The following is a 14,554-nucleotide window of genomic DNA, read 5'->3' as shown; positions in this document are numbered from 1 at the left end:
TCAAGATCGACGTCGCGAAGGTTGCGAGCGACATTTTTGGATACGTGCCCTTGCTTGCTAAACAAAATTATAACAAATAGTGTTAATGTTAGAAATATGTCAAGACTGAGAAGGACAGAGAATCGTGAGCATAAAATGTGTGCCCATTTCTTGTGGCTATCGCTGAGATGCCCAGAGTAGCAATTATGTCCCTTTTGTCCCTGTACATGATTCAGTAAAGGTCAATGACGACCCAACGGGTACCATCAGAATAGGTCATGGCTGTTGAAACGCGGAGGACTATGGCGAGAGAAGTACTCCATTCCACTGCTGCAACAAGATATCTTCTTTACATTTGAACGGCCTGATGCTGGTAAAAATACCCAGAACGATTGCCTATTCAAGGTCTCGGTGCAACTACATGACCGAGCTACCTATCACACTCGTTCACTTGAACTCGGCGGCACCCATCAACCGCAGTATTCGACCCAACAGCGATGATTGCAGTAAGATGAAGTGACTCTGCAAGGAATAACATTGAGTCCTAGACCACAACATCCTTTTCTTTCTTTTTTTTTTTTTTTCTGTATTGGCGCCGGGACAAAACCTTACTGTCTGTGGAGAGGAATAAAGGATCTCCTGGATCGGACTCAAATCATATGTATCGACGCCCTGGTAGTGCATCAACATCGCTTCTCAGCTCCCTCATCACCATCAGGCGAGCTTCATTCATCTTCTTTCTTAGACATTCATTCCATCTCATTCGATTATTATAAACGTCCAGCTAAACTCTTCTGCTGTTGACTGCCGTCATTTTGGAAAAATTGTGAACACTCCTCAAAGAGCCCTTGAAGGCAGACCCCTATCCTCCTGTCCACCGCGAAGAGTCCTCGTCGACAAAGAACAATCAATCTTTTAGCTCCCCGTCTGGATCAGCAGAGTGGACATTAACAGCTGTTCAACCTTGGTCAAGATACAACAAAGGCGAGAAAGGATTAAAGCAATCAGAGATCTACTACATCATGGCCGTCAATAACCCATCCCTATCACCACCAGCACAACAGCAACGAACGACAGAGATATCGAGTTCACAGCTAACAAATCCCCCGACCACCCATCTCGCCATGGAAGCACCGAATAACTGGCTGGAGCCCTCAATGGATGCCAACTCTACGCTCAGCTCTCAGACGGATACTAGAATTTCGAATGACGATGATGCCATCGCACGCCATAAACACTATCTCCAATACCACCAGGACATCTTCAACCACCAACAACAGCAAGCGGACGCCGACCGCTGTCTCGACCTTAACATGTCTCGATGCATGTCTCCGCCAATATCTTGCCGAGTGCGATCTGTTTCTTCGCCGGCCCTTTCACAATCGCTCACTCCTCGGCCACTCCGGGTGAGGGCCAGGAGTTGCCTTGCTGTCCAACCAGAAGAGGAGATCACAGATCATATTGATACCTTTGATTATGGGCCACGCGCTATCGACGAGGAAGAGATTGCACTGGAGTACGGCGCAAGGCTGGCTGCAGCCCGGGCTGTGTCTATCCATGGAGCTGCTCGTATCGGGAGTGGATCAAATGTTTCTCAGGATCTGGGGGCCGCCTTTGACCAAGAGGAAGAGGAGATCGAGATCGAGGACGAAAATGACAACTGTCTATCGGGCCTATGTATCCCTCAGTCGCGGTTTTTTCTGACAAGTGTGATATGTAGCAACACCATGACTCGGGATGGACTCGGTAAAGGGGGACCAACTTGAGGAAGCAAGCGGATGATGGTTTTGCGCCAGAGAATGGCTATTGACTCCCCTTCTTTTTTTTTTTTGTTGGATGGATTAATAGCCAATGAACGCACATACCTTGCCTGGCTGAGTGCATGCAATGCGCTGTGCCTGGTCTCTTTTACATTTATTACGCGTTCATTGACACTGGAGACCCTGGCTGAGAATACTCAGGAAGGGCGCAAGGGGCAGCACAAGGATAGGCTATCTTATGTCATCGGGTATGTTTGCTTCATCTCGGCCTGTCTTGCAACTATTTACAGCTTGCTCAAGTATCTGAGGTAAGGATGAAAAAAAGAAAAAGAAAAAGAAAAGAGGGTTATGAAATTGAGGGTCATTTATATCACTGACGACTTTGCCCGTGTTTGCGCTCCATAATAGAAACATAAGAAGGATATCGACGAGGTATCCGTTCGTACAGGCGGGTCCATGGACGTTTACTGTCGGCATGTTCCTGGGGATGTTGATCATGTTTGTATTGGTTCTCGCATATACCGCTCGTCTATAGTATTTAATACAATCCATTGTTTTGCTGCACTGGTGCAATCGCAGTTTATTCGCTTCATTTTTTTATTGTCCCTTGTATGCGGTAGCGGATCCCTTAAGCCATGAACAATCCGGCAGCAGCAGCCATGACGGCGGTAGCAGCCATCATGATATTGTTGCCCGAAGCAGCATTGGGGGCGGCCTTGCTGTCAGACTCAACTTTGCCCTCAGGTTCGGTGGTCTTCTGAGAGGCGGTCGAGGCGCTGCTGGTAGTGGGGACGGTGCTGGCAGATCCAGAGGCTGTTGTGGGGGTAGCATTTCCACTCGAGGGAGCAGAGGTGGAGACGCCGGCAGGGAGGGCGCCGTTGACGCACTTGAGAGACAGGGGCAAGGGACCGTCAGCGCGAGGGCCCGTGATGTCTGTCTTGTCGCCGTAGATGCGCTTGATACCGTAAGTAGAGTGAGAGACATCGCAGTCGGCCTTCTGCTGGCAACACTTCATACCATAGACACCGATCTCAGGCTCGATAACATTGACAAAATGGGCAAAGCCGGCGCAGGTGGCGCCGACAGGGGCCTTGATGTCATACTGTCCACCGGTATCGCAAGGGTTGAGGGAGTACTGAGCGGGATCGATTTGACCCTGTCGATCGAGAACAAATTAAAAGATGTTATGAACGAATGCCGCAATGACTGGAGTGCATGAACGCGCTTTCGTATTTTTTTTTATATTGTACTTACAGAGATCTGGACCCAGTCAGGACCCTGAGCCCAGTGGGTAGAAAGAACGAAGCCAGGAGGGAAGATCTTGGCACCAGGGGCGCGGGTGTTGGGTTTGTTGCAGAAGGCAATGGCCTTGTCCTCGTTGGCGGCAATATCACCTCCAACCATGGGTGGCAAGAAGAAGCAGTAGTTGTCGGCAGAGTCAACGGAGGCAATCTGGCCGGTGATCTGTGCCTGTGCGCCCATGGCGAGGATAGCGGCCGAAGCCAGGACGAGAGTGGTAGCACGCATTTTTGTTGTGATAAAAGTATCGAGGTAGAAGATGGAGAAGGGCTTGTAGAAGAGCGTGCCTGGTGGTGAAGACGGGTCGAGGGGAGGGGAGGGGAGGGATTTAAGGTACTGCAGCCAAAGTCGGTGCGCGTGGAGTGAGGTACAAAGAGGGACAAAGAGAAAAACGGGGTGTGGGCGAGGGCCGGTATTTAAAGGACGGGGATCAGCTTACTCATCATCAGGCAAGGCAGGTAGCTGTACTCCAGGTTGTCTGCCTATAGCATACACTATCCAAATCCCCTATCTTATGCGATAAAGGATTGTAAAAATGGTGCAGGAATGCTGGGAGCCGGGTTTGGCCAGCTCCTGATTCGTCTTCCTCGTTACTCTTGCCTCCCATAAACACCCATAAACAGCCTTTGCCAGTGCCTTGCGATTTGTGCTCTCTTAAATGCTCTCTAGCTCCGATCTTAAAAAAGAATCAATATCAAGTTACCGGGGGTTCAGCAGGATGGCCCAGTCGTTGAACCGGCTAGGCCCTAATGGTGGCGTGCTTTCATTTTTTAATTGCACATGTAGTTTGTATGTGCCATGCTTACACTAGACCATCGGCATAGGCGAGCTACGATTGATCAAGTATCAGCGCTTTTTTTTTTTTTTTTTTTTTTTTTTGGCTCTAAATTGTCTGCGTTAAAAGTCCAACAACCTGTTTTAATGACAAGTGTAGTCCGTTTCCGGGCGTTCTGGCGTATTTGGACACAGCTGCTCTTCAACCGCTTGCTCTAAAAGTAACATTTTAGGTCAACCCTTTTGCCGAAACGGACATGCTCCCTTTTTTTAATCCCGCGGGCTTGTTGTGGGTGCCTGGCTATCGTACATCCAAGTGCTGGACCATGTGTGCTTCCTGAGGACTAAAGTATTTGTTACTAGAGATGAACTGCCCTGCTTGGTGGATTTTCTAGACATTAATTGCTGCTGCGGGATGGACGATGGGCTGCAGATTGAAAATGCTCTCAAGCTGCAGCCCTGGTGCCCACTCGCACGAACATGTGGAGGAGAGGATACGTTTGTAACCATTAATGGTTTTGTGTAAGTGTCGTTGGTAGTACATGCTGTCAGACGACGACATTGTAGACAATCTTGGTAAACGTTTGTCCTTTGTCCTGCCTTAGTGCTTTCCGTGGACATTGGAGACAAGGAAGCCATTTATAGTACCTCTACTGCGCTCCTATGTACTTAATGCCCTACGTTCCTATGTCCTTCGGTCAATGAGTCTGTCTCCTTGCTACTTTTTTGTACGTCGCATGTTGCTTTCCAGTCCCTAATATCATAAGCCATATCATTTTTTTATGCGCTGCGGTTATACATGCCAAGGTCACCACCGATGCTCAAAAGGGACAGGGAGATTATGTAAGGGCTGATCCGTTCTTCCTTTAGCCATTCTAAAGACGGCCTCTCAAAGGCACAGTGCTTCAGAGATGACGATCCAGGCGCGTAACTTGCGGTGGTTCTCCTTCATGTTAGTATTTGGCACTGCGGATAAAACAGGACCTATTTTCAAAGGTATCGGCCAGAAAAAATGCAATACTATAACGTCTCGCGCGGTCTCCATTGTCCTAGTGTAATCCGAAGCATCTAAACCTCCAAGGTGCATCTCCTGCACCGCCGGCACTTAATGATAACCGATGATGGTTCGACTGACTATTGTCACCTACCCTTATGTGTCCCATTGTCCCACGGCTCCGTCCCATGGTGGCTACACTATGTTTTCCACACATTTTATTCCTTTTGCTAGGATACTATATACCATGTGCATGTTATGTCTCCTATCGGGCAGTGCACACCATCGTATTTCTCTGATCCTTGTCCTCTCCCCCTTCCGCCCCTTTATGATTTCTTAAGTTGAGTGAATATTGCCGTGCCATTTTATCTTCCTTGAGTTCTTAACCAGTTCGTTTTGCTGTTCCTCTCTTCTTCAACCCTTCTCTCCATTCGTCCTTCCCTCACGCTTCGTTTCAACACCTTCGTCACCATATACCGCTAGTTTCTATTTAGTTTTCTTGACTTGACAATTCACAGCACGCTCCTTTTAACTCCTCATGAACATCATGCATCTTCCCTGTGCTACTAACATGGACCCCACGCTCGACAACACATCGGCTTCCACGCAGGAACGAAGATCCAGCGTTGGCTCCACATCCACCTGTGCTACACTCTCAGTACTCTCTAGACCTATCACAGATCCACACTATCGCGAATTACAGGCACTCCGATCAGACTATTCGGCTCTCCAGACTAAGCTTAAACTGACGCAGGAGACTGCCGCTAATAAACTGAGGACTCGTATGGACATATTAATGTAAGGATCATGATTAAGAGAACAATGTGTGTTGTGGTTGTTCGCACAGACCAACTGTGTTTTTTAACACATCTTGTTCCTCTTACTCTTTAGAAAAAAACACGTTGACCATCACCCAGAACGAGAGGCATTGGTTCAGCAGGTGGCAGGGCTCCAGTCAAAACTTAATCTGGAAAATGGGTCGAGGAAAGCGTTGGAGTAGGAGCATGGCGCATTGCAAAAGGAGCTACTGCAGTACAAATCGATTTATGCTGTCGCAACCGCCTATGGAGCGGCATCAGCACACACAGGGACGGTATCAGAGTCGACAAACACACCTGCACAGCCACCTGCTTTACCCGCCTCTGTACGATCTTCATTCACGTCGCTTTGGAGGGTAGGACATCGCAAGAACAGGAGTAGTATTGGCATCAATACGAAGAAGTGAGAAGGTACATCCCCCTTGAGGAGAAATGTCTCCATCCCTATATCCATCGCAGACGATATTCTGAGCGTTCATGAGTGGCCATCTAGTCAGGGAGTTAAGGACAACAACGGGGCCAAAATCAAGGTTTTTCAGGAGACGGATAAGAACCAAGATCAAGGGGGAAAAGGAGGCCAGAACACGACCCAACAGCCGCTGCCGCCAAGGACATGGGAAATACCTGATATGCAGAAGATATTATATGAAAAGCTGCAGGACGAAAATATGGCCATGAATATAGAACTGCAGGATCTTAGGCACCACCTTCGCTCCGAGAAGGATTCTGTATGTGTCACGAAAGAAACTACGAATTTTATTGTTGCCATCTATTTCCATGTATTTAACACTTTCTTTCTGTTACTTCTAACCGTCCTGCAGAGCATGGGCTACATGTCTCTATTCGAAAGCATCCAAAAGAAGCAATCTAACGCGCTTGCAGTTTCCCAATTTGAGATCGAGTTTTTGCGTGGCACAGTTCAAGAGCACCGAAACCTTCTGGAATCTCGCGAATCCTTGATCCAGTCCCTTATCACGATTATTAGTGCTCAAGCAGTCGATATCGAAACCCTGACGACCGATTCGTGTCGAGAACGCTTTGTGCGCGCTCAGGTTGAGCAGGAAATCGCGTCCTTACTCGAAGCCAGTCTCTCGATGCTGGAACGGTGGTTCTTGAACATCGTGGAGACGAGAGCTGAGCTGTCGCGTGTGATGCAGCCATTAGCTCAGACAATTCAGCTCCTGAAGGTCCCAAGTATTGCGGAAGAGTGGGTGCAGTGTGAACGCGCTGTAGGGGAGGTGATGGAGGACTTGGTGAATGCCTTGAGGACTCAGCAAGAAACACAGGAACGCGAACTAATGATGGATCTTACCACCATCAACCCGGCAACAGTCAAAAACATTAGTGCTCATAGCAGCAACGTCTCGATAGACAACGGTAATAGGACATACCTTAGTGACCACGAACATAGGAGGAGTACCGGATCTGCGCATTCTACTTTGTCAGCCCTCAGTGGTAGTACGAAACTAGGGAGGAATGGTCAGGGAAAGGATGGGCCGGAATTAGATACCTACAGAAGTCAGGAGGTGTTTATATGGCGAAAGTTCAAGGCGGATACGTTCTTGGAGGAGTGCGTCAAGGGCGTTGAGATCCTGGCAGGGGAGAAGAGGGAGTTGCAGACGAGGCTGGCAGAGCTAATGTGCATGGAGAACCCACGAGCACAGGAGGATATGGATACCATAAAAACCTTCTCTGACCAGGCAGTTGATCGTAACGTAGATCAGGAGATAGACAGTAGCGGACGAGCACTAGCCTCAGACGCCGGTGCGGTGCAGCAACAAGAGAATCATGGCGACGAACCTGACAGGGCCATCCATGGTGTTACTATGCACGGTACTAACCTAACACAACACAATCAACGACTTGAATTGATCCTCAGTCGTATTCTAGATTGGGCTGATCTTCAGGCATCGGCATTGAAATCCTCCTCTTCAGCCATGAAGCATTATTTAGAGACGGAGAGTGATACTGAGGATAGCATTTTGGCGCTCGGTATCTCTGATGGACCACTAGAGTCTTCTGAGCAAGCATCATTATCGGTCATGGGAGTAGAATCGGAGGCCATGCACGCCTCAGTTTCGTCCGCAACCTTGGCAAGGCAGCCCGGCCAGCCCTTCTGCCAAGGCGACTGGAAATCGAGAACAGAGAAGCTGGAAGAACTTTTACAACTGATTCGACAAGAATTTTCCATGTCGGCATCGAAGGAGGTGGGTGAAACCATAGATCCTGACGAAAGGATCGAAGTGGCGACCCAGTCAAAGCTCGAACGAAGCTCTGATATGCCAACTATGTTGCTATCATTCGAGAATGTAACGCTTCGTGAGGATAATGCAGCCAGCAGAATTGATAGCATGACAACCATCGCCATCAAAACGGCAAGGACCAGACCTGAGCAGCTCAGAGCCGTGACTTCACCCTCGCCCAGCAGTTCTTCGAGCTCTGTACCCTCGTCTTCTGAGTCTTCAAACCGGACATCCTCCGGATCAGGCTATATTTCTAGACGCTACTACATTGCAGGCCTGTCGATGGTGCCATCCTCACCCAGCCTAGGAGGCTTCTTTGGAAGATCCGGCGGCAAGAGCGTCCTTGATGTAGACAAGCTCTATCGCGACCTTGCCTTTCGTTCGTTCCCAAAACAGCATCAATGAAACGAATCGAAGAACAGATGATACTCCAGAACACTGGAGCAACCACAGTCGTGTCTTTGCCAGCATAATCATCTCCTCCCCAAAACTCTTGAGTTATAACATCACAAAAACGAATAAAGCGTTCATTCAAGCGACGGCAGTAAAAAAACCATGATTTTTTATTCTCAGAGGACAAAAAAATCAGATCCCAAAGCAGTTGTGGTCAAATTACACAAGCTTAGTTCTTGATGTTCTCGATCAAGAGAGCTATGACAATGACGGTAAAAACAAGGAAAATTGGTGGTTAATAACGAATCTAGATGCTGAATTCTAAATTTAAAAAAGAGACGAGGACTTACTGGGGGGAAGAGACTGCTTGAGCTTCTCGGCCTTGGCGGCATCGTTGATGACGAGAGTGTACAAGTAGCGGGAGCAACGGACCTTGAACTTGGTCTGGCTGCCGTTCTTCTTGATGCGGCCGGCTATTTGAAACCAAATGAGCGGTGAGAATCTTTTTCTTGATAAACATTTGACTCTTTCGTCTTGCGACTTGTAGGGAGAGTTAATCTGCGCCATGTAGATGCTGCTAGGGGTATTGTTGCAGTATAGATCCGAGCGGTCATATGCTGATCCGTAAGAACTTTACACGCGGTCGCAAGTTGCCCTTCTCCTGTCCTTTTAGTGCGAGGAATGATGTTCTGTGGCAAGGTAAAAGCGTTGGAGCTGCTCAGTTGATAACTATCATGCAGTCCAAGAGTACGAAGATGCCGCCAATAGACTATAATAACGTCGTATCCTGTCAGCTTAACGCGAGAAAGCGGTTTCACATTTGCTGTTCGTCGGCGAAGTTCCAAGATCTGACACACTTCCAGGAGCGTGCATCCCTGATATCCCGGTTGTGCTCGTGTTGGTACAAAGGGCCAAAAAACAAGCGTTGTGGTCGGGAATGGCTGTCCTGGGTGTTGAAACAGAGTTATGAATACATACACTTGGCGTCCTTTCTGCGGGCAATCTCGAGGAACTGCTTGATGTCTTGAACTTGCTTAGGCTAAAGAGAGAGTAAACCAAGAAACGTTCCGGTGTTAGATTCGAACGCTGACATGAAGGCTTTCCAGGAGGGGTATGATGAATTGAGTTGGATGTCGAGAGAGACCGGAAAGTTGGTCGAATAGAGATCCTGTCCAGCCAAAGTTTGCTCATGCTGCCTTTTGCATATTTCCGGCTGTCGTAAAGTTTTGTCTCCTGAAAAGAGCTGAAGTTTGTAGCTGCTGATCCTTGTCAAGTCCCTCGGGCATCACAGAGTCGTGAAAAAGTTCTTAGTCTGGCTTGCAAAACTCTGTTGTGTGACGAACGAGTCGAGGCGAATTGATACTGCCGAGGCTCGTATTACTCCTTTGTGCCCAGTCCCATTGTCTGGTGATGCATCGGCAAAGATCAAAGTGCCATCATGAATCCTGCGCTGATTCCATTGTGTTTCAAGTGATGATGCTAGTGTCGATGAACATTCAAATTGGCGTTTCTTGAAGTAATTGGCGATCAAAAAGACGAGTAGTGGTGCTTTGTCGATATATGTGTGTGTAATCGATCGATGGATCGATGGACATGGCACCGGACGCATCCATTGAGCTGAATATACCATGGTGATTAAAGACTGGATCGAAAGAGAGAGCTACTCACTGCAGCCCCGCCACCTCTCATATCGAGCAAAAATTGATCATTTCACGTGATGCATCCAGACATGATTCTCTTACATAGATCAAGTCGCCTATTTTGTCTTTCTGTTTCTTTTTATTTCATGAGCTTCTATGCCATGGCTGCATTATTATTGCTTCTTTCTTGGTCCCTCTTCGATCCTTCCGTCCCTCCTTTGCTCGGACGAAAAAAAAAATTAAACGCTATTGCGCTGAATAAACAGATAAAACTGCTGTGTCTCCAGCTTGCCGCCTGGCATGCCCCCCTGGAAGAGTCCTCCAACCTGAGCGCTGATCCATACGTCGATCGTATTCTGTCCAGAGATCAACTGGATCGTATACGCATGATGTCCGATCGAAGGGGATGATGGTTGCGCCACGAGTCCCGTTGGCTGCAGCTTCCTCCCATTTTGAAACACAGACAGACCGACCTGCTGCTGAATAGACGCCAGTTGCGGCGCCAAGAGCGGTACCACAGTGATGGTCGACACCTGATGGTTAATTGCAATGCTGTGTGCGAACGTGTCTGTGCTCAAGCTCATCATGAACGACCTGTCCTCAGCATCCACAGAGATAGACTGCAACATCGCATAGCCTATATCAACCAAGTATTTGCATATCAAAATACGTGGATTAATGTGTGTCCGGTAGAATGTCGCTAGACAGTGTCAAAGAATCGATGCATAAATGAAATAAGCGTACCTTTCCTAGGTCCGACGTTGGGGTCGTATACTGCGGATACTTCTGCAGGGATATACGGCTGTTGAGAAATCTGCATCATCATTCCTGTCCTTGGGTCGGCCACAGATGTTGGCATCTGCATCTGTATCTGCATCCGACCAGGGGAACCAGGCGAGCCCATCGACTGCGAGTTGTTGGGGCTCTGAGGCATGGGTGGTTGATGTGGATGCGGGAGATGAGAATGCAATTGTTGGTATTGGATTGCCTGTTGTTGCTGGAATAAGTGTTGCTGCTGCTGTTGCTGCTGATGCATTAGTAGCTGCTGTTGCTGCTGCTGCTGCTGGAGCAGAGCGTTGGGAGCGTTCATCTGAGAAGATACTCTCCTAGATCGATGTTGCTGGGCAAACTGCTGCTGCTGTTGAAGTTGGTGTTGCTGCTGCTGCTGCTGCTGCATATGTGGCGACTGGAACTGCTGCTGTTGCTGTTGTTGTTGCTGTTGCTGTTGCTGTTGCTGATGGTTCTGCTGCACCTGGAGCGTCTGTTGTCGTTGCAACTGGCTGGAGCGACGCCTCTGTGGATCAGGAGAAGTGACACCGTCAACATCAACCTCTTCATCCTCGTCTTCCTCTTCGTCTTCCTCAGCATCATCGCTGTTACCGGTACTCAGACTCTTGCGTTTTGCTGGTTTGGGTCTTGTCGATGACCGTGGCCGCTTGTTCCTCTTGGAAGCATCATGATGTGCTGTCGAGGAGGCGCGCCTTCCATTGAACTGCCCGACGGTGTCTGCTGGTGAATCTGGGGTGACGAGACTCTTTACCGGGAATTTTGGAAGTTTGAGTGTCGAGGGATATGGCTTCACTGGTGTTGGCAGCGGGTCGATCGTATAGACCCTCTTCCAGTCCTTGATCAAGAAGGCGGATTTTCCGGTCTCTGAGTATCGGTTCTCGCAAACGTACACGTCCTTGGGATCGAAGTTCAGGACTAGCCCACGAACATAGTCCTTGTGAGCCTGAACATAGACCTTATGGTCGACAAGTGCAAAATCAAATTCCCATTCTCCTGAGGTCTTGAGTACCTCCTTTTCGTAAAATACTTGCCCTGGAACCTGGAGGGTTTGCTCTGGTCGAAGGAACTTTGACCCTGCGATGTAGCGATTCTTCCTACGAATGATAAGCATTGTGTAGAAATAAATAAGGGCGTCAGTAATGTCCTCAGCCAGGCATAAAACTCAAAAAGGGCGCTTTCCAGCAACAATTCCGTAGTTTCCACTTACCTTGAGTCAACCTCGAGACGTTCAATGAGCATAATAGTCTTGTGAGGGTCACTTAGTTGTACAAACTCTCCCACAACGTAGTTGACACCACCTTTCGTATGGGATTTCACTACTTCCCGGTCACTCTAATCACAGGATGCATAGAACATAGCAACATTAGGTGCAAGAATAGTTGACAGAATCATGGTCAGTGCAAAGACCTCGAGATCGAACCTTGTCACCAGCAGTCTTGGAGTTATGAATAAGTCTATACGAGGTATAAACGTCCTTCTTGCGAGTGTTGAACAGCTTCAGTAAGACTCTGGCGTCCTTGTTGATCCGTGATGTGTCCTCGTTGAAAATGAGTGCATTTTCAAAAATGAGCTGAAACTCTCTGTCGAAATCTTCCACGTTCTTGTAGTGCCCTGACTTTATCCTCGCCTATGCGGACGATAGATTTAGAACAAGGTCAATCGCGAAGTTCATGGTCCATTCAACAACTGGTCTTTCGTTTTGCAAAGCAATGCGCGACTTACAAGGACAAGCTGAAGAGACATGGGCGACTTGATGATCTCATAGTATTCTGGGTATTCTTCTTTGGACGGTAGTGCTAAAAAAATGTCTGCGAGTTCCCGACCCCTATGAATTTGTATAGCGAACGACAATTAGCTCCAGTCAAGGCACAAAACGCATGCGTATGAAATTGTGATAAAATGAATAACCTCCGCCAAGATTACGTTTTGTCCTTATGGTTCAAGATGAGTTTGTAAAGTTCCGTGAAGGCGCCAATCAAAGGGCTTGCAGGGATAGTAACCGTGTTCCTGCCCTCCTTGCCCTCCTTGCCTTCCTTTCCGTCTTTACTCCCTTTGCCATCCTTCGAATGTCCTTTGCCATGCTCCTTGTCCTCTGCGCTCTTCTTCATCTTGGATGGTCTTGAGGATCTTGATCCGTTTGAAGCGCCCTATTACCAACGAGCGAATGAAATCGTATGCGGAGATGAGGACACCTAGTTAGCAATGGCCTCTCTAATTGCACTTCAGGAGTATTCTTTCAAAATCAGATGCAGCATTACGGCCTACCTCGCCAAAAACACTCTGCCACTCGGGCGTCAGCTCATACACGAGCTCCAATGCAACTTGACCATGTTCATTAGTCGCCTTCTTATCCGCTCCGTATTTCTCCATCAGCAGCTTCGCAACTTCCAAATGCCCTATTTATCATTATAAACATGTCATGTAAGTCTTTGTCCTCTATTTTTTTATATCGCAAACGAAGGTCGGGAGGAAAAGAATTGTTGTTCTTACCTCCAAATGCTGCCCAGGCCAAGGGCCTGCCCCTGTACCAGGTATCCTCTAGCTCCACGTTTGCGCCATGCTCCATCAGCAGGTTGATAATTTGCTTCGATCCATAGTAGGCCGCTGCATGAAGTGCGGACCACGTAAACGTGTTCTCGTCAAAGATATTCGTCTCGAAGAGTGTGTCAGGATTCATATTCTTTTGCGTGAGGTATGGCTTCATTGCTTTGACATCGTTCTCCTCAACGGCGAGAAACATCTTCTTCACATCTGATAAGGCAAAATAGCACCGAAAGATGTACATGTTAGGTCCTGGAAGAGCCAATGAATGTGTGTTATTCATACAAGCGGGTACCAATTGCGCACAATACGTACCACTCTCAGAGAGACTCTGCTGCTCAGGCTGCTTCAGCTTCAGCTTGAGCTTGGGAGGTTCAGGACTCTTGACCGTCTATCAACGGCATGGCGAGAAAAAGAACGTATTAGCCGTCTGCAAGCAAAATAAAAGAGAAAACGCGCACAGGAACAAAGGAAGGAGTTATGCAGGCCCCGAATCGCAATCCGTGATCAAAACCGCCTGATCCTCCCACACAGAAGGTTCAGGCAGCTTCTCAGCCCTGATCAAATCTCGTCTGTTGATTCCTCTTTGAATTCCTCCTTTGTCTTCATAAATGAATCCCGCTTAGATTTATTGTCAGAGTGGGCTGAGGTGTTAATGTGGAGTGCCTTCTGCTCAGGCATGTCTCATCGCTCCACAAGCACCTCCCTCCTTGTTTCGCTTAACGCGTTTTCGTGGCGGGAAACGATCTCTGTCTGTCTGTTTGAACTAGACTGCCTAGGTTCCCTCCTGCACGCTCTCTTTCACAGCTATCGTCTTGTTATGAAAACAGCCGAGACAAGGGAACGAGAGGGCGAGAACAAAAAACAGTGGATTCCGCTCTTATTACCTGCATGCTCAACTCCTCCTCTGGCGAGATCTGCTTTGAGTTTCTCCTGCTGGAGCTCATTTCACTTTGTGTTCTTGGGGGGAAGAAGTTCGAGTTCAAGGGGGGAGCGGGAAAATACGAGGCGGACAGTGACGCGACTGCGTGGTGTAGAGGTGTGAATTGTTGAGCAGAAGGGAACGAGATCGATCAAAATCAAAAATACGCCGAGCGCGTGAATATGAGAGGGAGACTGTGGGTACACAACAGGCGAACGATGGAAGGCGGGTTGTGTGAGAAGGAGCTATGTAAGAGGGAGGAAAGGCTGATGGAGATCGCCTTCTCCGGCAACTATGCAGTGGGGCACTTTAATGCGGAGCACTTTTTGGGTCATGTGATCGCGTCTAGATTTAGGGGGGGCGTCAATAAAAAAAAAGCGGTTGAGCAACCTGGAAGAGACA

General features: G+C 48.2%; 6 protein-coding genes across 6 annotated transcripts; 2 read left to right on the top strand and 4 right to left on the bottom strand.

The window, feature by feature from the left end:
* Nucleotides 1-554: 554 nt before the first annotated feature.
* Nucleotides 555-1,791, top strand: BC939DRAFT_465242 (uncharacterized protein). Its single transcript, XM_051557478.1, has one exon. The coding sequence runs from the start codon at nucleotides 1,002-1,004 to the stop codon at nucleotides 1,743-1,745; it is 744 nt and encodes a 247-aa protein (XP_051407747.1). The 5' UTR covers nucleotides 555-1,001; the 3' UTR covers nucleotides 1,746-1,791.
* A 576-nt stretch (nucleotides 1,792-2,367) lies between these two features.
* On the bottom strand, nucleotides 2,368-3,221 carry BC939DRAFT_402359 (uncharacterized protein; the record flags this gene model as incomplete). Its single annotated transcript, XM_051552674.1, has 2 exons — nucleotides 2,368-2,895; nucleotides 2,994-3,221. 2 exons carry the CDS (start codon nucleotides 3,219-3,221, stop codon nucleotides 2,368-2,370), a joined length of 756 nt encoding a protein of 251 aa, XP_051407746.1.
* Nucleotides 3,222-5,377: 2,156 nt separating this feature from the next.
* Nucleotides 5,378-8,395, top strand: BC939DRAFT_532591 (uncharacterized protein; the record flags this gene model as incomplete). Its single annotated transcript, XM_051561665.1, has 3 exons — nucleotides 5,378-5,588; nucleotides 6,084-6,352; nucleotides 6,446-8,395. 3 exons carry the CDS (start codon nucleotides 5,378-5,380, stop codon nucleotides 8,270-8,272), a joined length of 2,307 nt encoding a protein of 768 aa, XP_051407745.1. The 3' UTR covers nucleotides 8,273-8,395.
* A 2-nt stretch (nucleotides 8,396-8,397) lies between these two features.
* Nucleotides 8,398-9,906, bottom strand: BC939DRAFT_465236 (60S ribosomal protein L38). The gene is made up of 4 exons (XM_051557477.1): nucleotides 9,888-9,906; nucleotides 9,239-9,299; nucleotides 8,611-8,733; nucleotides 8,398-8,518 (listed from the first exon to the last, which is right to left on the bottom strand). The coding sequence occupies exons 1-4, from the start codon at nucleotides 9,888-9,890 to the stop codon at nucleotides 8,490-8,492; spliced, it is 216 nt and encodes a 71-aa protein (XP_051407744.1). The 5' UTR covers nucleotides 9,891-9,906; the 3' UTR covers nucleotides 8,398-8,489.
* A 107-nt stretch (nucleotides 9,907-10,013) lies between these two features.
* BC939DRAFT_465232 (uncharacterized protein) lies at nucleotides 10,014-10,902 on the bottom strand. The gene is made up of 2 exons (XM_051557476.1): nucleotides 10,645-10,902; nucleotides 10,014-10,537 (listed from the first exon to the last, which is right to left on the bottom strand). The coding sequence occupies exons 1-2, from the start codon at nucleotides 10,832-10,834 to the stop codon at nucleotides 10,140-10,142; spliced, it is 588 nt and encodes a 195-aa protein (XP_051407743.1). The 5' UTR covers nucleotides 10,835-10,902; the 3' UTR covers nucleotides 10,014-10,139.
* On the bottom strand, nucleotides 10,903-14,423 carry BC939DRAFT_428599 (uncharacterized protein; the record flags this gene model as incomplete). The annotated part of the gene is made up of 9 exons (XM_051553208.1): nucleotides 14,118-14,423; nucleotides 13,546-13,621; nucleotides 13,180-13,440; nucleotides 12,955-13,085; nucleotides 12,613-12,836; nucleotides 12,412-12,514; nucleotides 12,110-12,316; nucleotides 11,897-12,021; nucleotides 10,903-11,783 (listed from the first exon to the last, which is right to left on the bottom strand). Coding segments are annotated over exons 1-9 (2,067 nt in total), but the record flags the coding sequence as incomplete, so codon positions are not given.
* Nucleotides 14,424-14,554: the final 131 nt, after the last annotated feature.

Source organism: Gamsiella multidivaricata, assembly GCF_025024155.1.
Source record: "Gamsiella multidivaricata strain RSA 2152 chromosome Unknown BC939scaffold_88, whole genome shotgun sequence".
Classification (NCBI taxonomy): domain Eukaryota; kingdom Fungi; phylum Mortierellomycota; class Mortierellomycetes; order Mortierellales; family Mortierellaceae; genus Gamsiella; species Gamsiella multidivaricata.
This window is presented reverse-complemented; position numbering and strand designations above follow the sequence as displayed.

Excerpts from the sequence above, each read along its gene's own strand:
- BC939DRAFT_465232 (XM_051557476.1), bottom strand. The coding sequence starts at position 10,834 with ATGCCTCAGAGCCCCAACAACTCGCAGTCGATGGGCTCGCCTGGTTCC. Across the intron at positions 10,538-10,644 it reads CAACGTCGGACCTAGGAAAG|GCTATGCGATGTTGCAGTCT; the intron begins GTACGCTTATTT and ends TGGTTGATATAG.
- BC939DRAFT_465236 (XM_051557477.1), bottom strand. Across the intron at positions 8,734-9,238 it reads CCGCAGAAAGGACGCCAAGT|CCGGCCGCATCAAGAAGAAC; the intron begins GTATGTATTCAT and ends GGTTTCAAATAG. Across the intron at positions 8,519-8,610 it reads CAAGCAGTCTCTTCCCCCCA|CTCTCTTGATCGAGAACATC; the intron begins GTAAGTCCTCGT and ends TCATTGTCATAG.
- BC939DRAFT_465242 (XM_051557478.1), top strand. The coding sequence starts at position 1,002 with ATGGCCGTCAATAACCCATCCCTATCACCACCAGCACAACAGCAACGA.